The sequence below is a fragment of the Oncorhynchus tshawytscha genome, linkage group LG10, assembly GCF_018296145.1.
Source record: "Oncorhynchus tshawytscha isolate Ot180627B linkage group LG10, Otsh_v2.0, whole genome shotgun sequence".
NCBI classification, from domain to species: domain Eukaryota; kingdom Metazoa; phylum Chordata; class Actinopteri; order Salmoniformes; family Salmonidae; genus Oncorhynchus; species Oncorhynchus tshawytscha.
The window spans coordinates 44,966,525-44,971,653 of NC_056438.1; the positions used below are offsets into that span (position 1 = coordinate 44,966,525).

The 5,129-nt window shown below is 49.9% G+C and overlaps 1 protein-coding gene across 1 annotated transcript; it reads right to left on the minus strand.

Annotated features, from left to right (window-relative positions):
- Positions 1–1,875: 1,875 nt before the first annotated feature.
- On the minus strand, positions 1,876–2,828 carry LOC112261071. The gene has a single exon (XM_024436419.2). It carries the CDS (start codon positions 2,739–2,741, stop codon positions 1,986–1,988), a length of 756 nt encoding a protein of 251 aa, XP_024292187.1. The 5' UTR covers positions 2,742–2,828; the 3' UTR covers positions 1,876–1,985.
- Between the last annotated feature and the right edge of the window lie 2,301 nt (positions 2,829–5,129).

The following is a 5,129-nucleotide window of genomic DNA, read 5'->3' on the forward strand; positions in this document are numbered from 1 at the left end:
TGGATGGTATATTGTTATACCTATTACATGTGTTTCTGCATGGATTTCTGAAAATAGAGTTCTGGCTATCACATTGTATTCTCATTCAATCGATCAATTTATGATGTGAATCGAATGTATATTATAGTACTCCTTCAAGTAACTCCTTTAATTTATCTTACCCCTTCCTTCCTTGAACTCTTTTAAGTCGACAAGTTGGTCAAAACTCCCACCCTGAATGACTTCACTGTACTCAAAGTCAATGAAAAGTCATTATTACTTTAAAATATTTATGTGATACTGACTCAAATCTATACTAAAAATGAATATAAACGCAACATGTAAAGTGTTGGTCCTAATGTTCATGAGCTGAAATCAAAGATCCCAGAAATGTTCCATACGCACATACTCTCAAATTTTGTGCACAAAATTGTTTACATCCCTGTTAGTGAGTATTTCTCCTTTGCCAAGATAATCCATCCACCTGACAGGTGTGGGTTATCAAGAAGCTGATTAAACAGCATGATCATTACACAGGGGCACCTTGTGCTGGGGACAATAAAAGGCCACTCTAAAATGTGCAGTTTTGTCACACAACACAATGCCGGAGTGCACGCTCCGGCTGCTCAAGGTTCCTTTCCGCTACCTGTTTGGACCAGGACCGTCCAATGTGCCGCCCCATGTTTTAGCCGCAGGTGGTAGGGCAATTATCGGCCATTTGCACCCAGAAATGTACGAGGTAAATATGTAAACCCATGGCTGCACCCCTGCCTAGTCAAGTGAAATCCATAGATTAGGGCTTAATTTATTTCATTTGACTGATTTCCTTCTTTGAACTGTAACTCAGTTTAACTCTTTAAAATCTTAAAAAGTGTTACATTCTGTGTTTAAATTTTTGTTTAGTGTAAATGAAAGCCACACCAACTCTATTTTTGTAAATTGTGATAACAAATTACCTTTTTTCCCAGCATGCTCTATTTCAGATAGATTTTTTTTAAAATGTTTTTCATATCTGTGTTTTTGCATGTGCATTGATTGATTGATTAAATGTTATGCTATAAAAAATATATATAATTTTTTCTAAACTAATCCAATCATTGAAGTTTTGCACCTGTTACTGAAATGGTTGTTCCAGTTTAAATGTCTTAGGTAGTTTCTGCCCACTCTTCTTAACCTTGGCAGTCATTATGAATGCAGGTTGCGGGTGAATACATATGTCAACTGTTGGACTAATGCTGGCTAGATTCCAATAGTAATTGCTCATCCCTTTGCAAGCCAATGTAATGTGAACAGTTAGGGTTGCAGAATTCTAGTAAGTTTTCCAGAAACCCTGGTTGGAAGATTACAGGAAAATATTTGCAGAGTTTTGCAACCTTTCTTGCAGGCTTGATGTGGCCTGTAAAACAACGAGTTTCAGGCCATTGTATAAAATGCCTTATGACATACAGTATGTAATGGTTCAAGTATGATTTTTTTTCTTTCTTTTGGAAAAGTTTTATTAACACATTTCCTTTAAAAAAAGCTCATACATTTTTTACATAATTTAAACACATAAAAACGGCAACAAAGCATAAAACACAGCATTTGAAAGTTATATTTAAATTTGTAAAAAAGTACGTGTTGTTAAAATCAATGAAAACAACCATGAATAAAAGTACTTTCCTTGTAAACATCAAATCTGTAAAAGCCATTTAAAATGTGTACTAATGATCTAACAAAGGTAAAACATTTTTAAGACATGAAAAACATGTTAAAAAGTCACTTTGTTAAAAGGCTGTCTTCGGTCCCTTGTACAGGAGCGGGGTGAGTCCTTATCAAACTCGCCTCATCCTGCTCCTCTAAATAAATTACTGTCCCTCCTGCTGTGGGGGACCCTTCGCCTGAGGTCGAGGCCCCCTTCCTTCCGTACCACCCCAGGGCTTCCGTGGCTACCATGGCCACTGCCTGGGGGGTGGTCTCTACGCTTTTCCCTACCAGCAGGTTGCGGGAGGACCACAGTGCTTCCTTCAAGCACGTGAGGGTGGCCAGTACTTGGTGAAGGCCTTCGATGGAATAGGCCTTCGGCCCACCCCATACAGCACGAGCTGAGGTGTTAGGTCCTCCCCTGCTGGCAGACACGGGGTGATCAGGGGGCCTGCTTCCTTCCACAGGTCCCTGGCAGCTCTGCCCTCCCAGAGCATGTGCCTCACCGACTCTTCTTGGCCGCAGCCTGGTCGGGGGCACGCGGATGTCCTCGCCATGCCCCGTGAGTGCATAACGGCCATCACCGGGAGGATCTCGTGGGCGACCATCCAGGACAGGTCCCGATGCCGATTCAGGAGAGCAGGATGGGCCACGTTGCGCCAAACCGTTGTGGGCTCGCCTATAGCGCGCACTGGACACACTGGTTCCCGATCTTGCACAAGAGAGAGGAGAGAGCGGTGTTTAGTTAAGACCGTGACTGTTTCTTTTTCCAGTTTAAAATGTCTTAAAAACTTCTGGAGCTGGACGTAGTGCGTGGGTAGCAGTAAAGAGACTGGGGCTCGCAGGTCGACTGGGATCAGCCTCAGAGTCCTGAGGTAAGATCCCAGCCAGAACCGTGCGAGGGCCTGAGTCTTGTTGTTGACTGGGGAGGTGGCAAGAGTCAGAGGTAACGCTGTGTAGCGGCTGCCCAGGAATAAGTAGAGGTCAGGCAAGCCTTTCCCCCCCTTGGACCTGGGCCTCTTTACCACCTCCCTCCTCAGCCTCTCCCACTTGCTTCCCCACAGGAAGTAAAAAAGCATCCGCTCCAGGTCTAAAATACTCCTTTGAGGGGGAATAAAAACAGAACTGATTAATAAAAGCACAGGTAAAATCACAGCTTTAATGATTAAAACCTTGCCCTCAAAAGTCAGCTGTCGCAGTCCCCAAAAACCCAGTCTCTGTCTTACTGTCCCCAGGATCCCACTCCAGTTACCGCTCCCTCCTCCCCCCCCGGTCAAACTTTACCCCCAGTGCCCGTATGTCTGTCACTTTGACTGTCAGAGGTAGTCTGGTCAAGTCTGGGTCTGCCCACGGTCCGAAAAATTGGGCCTCTGTCTTGTCTCTGTTCAGTCTCGCCCCAGAGGCTCCTCCGTACCAGTCAGTCTGTAACGGTTTTCTTCCTGGGGAGGAGAGGAGGACCAAAATGCAGCGTGGTTATTTATAAACATCTTTAATGAAAGATGAAAACGTGAACACTATACAAAATAAGAAAACATGGAAAAACCGAAACAGTCCTAACTGGTGCAAAACACAGAGACAGGAACAACCACCCACAAGATACCTAAAGAATATGGCTGCCTAAATATGGTTCCCAATCAGAGACAACGATAAATTGAGAACCACTCCAGGCAACCATAGACTTACCTAGAACACTCAACTGAACACAACCCCATAGGCTACAAAACCCCTAGACAAAACAAGACACATGTAATCACCATGTCACACCCTGTCCTAACCAAAATAATAAAGAAAACACAGATAACTAAGGCCAGGGCGTGACAGTACCCCCCCCCAAAGGTGCGGACTCCCGGCCGCACACCTAAACCCATAGGGGAGGGTCTGGGTGGGCGTCTATCCACAGTGGCGGCTCTGGCACGGGACGTTGTCCCCACTCCAACACAGTCTTAGTCCGCTTACTTAGCCGCCGACCTTGGCCTAGTAACCTTAACAAAGGGCCCCACTGGACTGAGGGGCAGCTCCAGACTGAGGGACAGCTCGGGACTGAGGTAGCTCGGGACTGAGGGGTAGCTCGGGACTGAGGGGTAGCTCAAAACTGAGGGGTAGCTCAAGACTGATGGGTAGCTTAAGACTGAGGGGTAGCTCAAGACTGAGGGGTAGCTGAAGACTAAGAGATAGCTCAGGACTGATAGGGAGCTCAGGACTGAGAGGTAGCCCAAGACTAAGAGATAGCTCAGGCAGGTTGACGGCTCTGGCAGATCCTGGCTGAATGGCGGCTCTGGCGGATCCTGGCAGACTGGCGGTTCTGGCGGATCCTGGCAGACAGGCGGCTCTGGCGGATCCTGGCAGACTGGCGGTTCTGGCGGATCCTGGCAGACAGGCGGCTCTGGTGGATTCTGGCAGACTGGCGGATCCTGGCAGACTGGCGGATCTGGCGGATCCTGGCAGACTGGCGGCTCTGGCGGATCCTGGCAGACGGGAGACTCGGGCGGCTCATGACAGACGGGAGACTCGGGCGGCTCATCAGACGGGTGACTCGGGCGGCTCATTACAGACGGGAGACTCTGGCGGCTCATGACAAACGGGAGACTCGGGCGGCTCTGGACAGACGGGAGACTCGGGCGGCTCTGGACAGACGGGAGACTCTGCTAGCGTTGGAGAGGAGGAAGGCTCTGGCAACGCTGGACAGACGAGGTGCACTGTAGGCCTGGTGCGTGGTGCAGGCACTGGTGGTACTGGGCCGAGGACACGCACCTCAGGGCGAGAGCAGGGAGCTGCCACCGGAGGGCTGATGCGTGGAGGTGGTACTGGATAGACCGGACCGTGCGGGCGCACTGGAGCTCTTGAGCACCGAGCCTGCCCAACCTTACCCGGTTGAATGCTCCCGGTCAACCTGCCAGTGCGGCGAGGTGGAATAGCCCGCACTGGGCTGTGCAGGCGAACCGGGGACACCATGCGTAAGGCTGGTGCCATGTACGCCGGTCCAAGGAGACGCACTGGAGACCAGATGCGTAGAGCCGGCTTCATGACATCTGGCTCGATGCCCACTCTAGCCCGGCCGATACGAGGAGCTGGTATGTACCGCACCAGGCTATGCACCCGCACTGGGGACACCGTGCGCTCCACAGCATAACACGGTGCCTGCCCGGTCTCTCTCGCCCTCTGGTAAGCACAGGAGGTTGGCGTAGGTTTCCTACCTGGCTTCGCCATACTCCCTGTGTGCCTCCCCCCAATAAATTGTTGGGGCTGACTCTCGGGCTTCCTTGCCAGCCGTGTTCCCTCGTATCGCCGGCTCCTCTCTCCGGCTGCCTCTGCTCTCCTAGCTGCCTCCACCTGTTCCCATGGGAGTCGATCCTTTCCCGCCAGGATCTCCTCCCATGTGTAGCAACCCTTGCCGTCCAACACATCATCCCATGTCCATTCCTCCTTGTGCTGCTCCTGCTGCCGCTGCCTGTCACCATGCCGCTTGG

Bases quoted from the DNA above. Each gene is read 5' to 3' on its own strand.
- LOC112261071 (XM_024436419.2), bottom strand. From the start codon at position 2,741: ATGCTTTTTTACTTCCTGTGGGGAAGCAAGTGGGAGAGGCTGAGGAGG.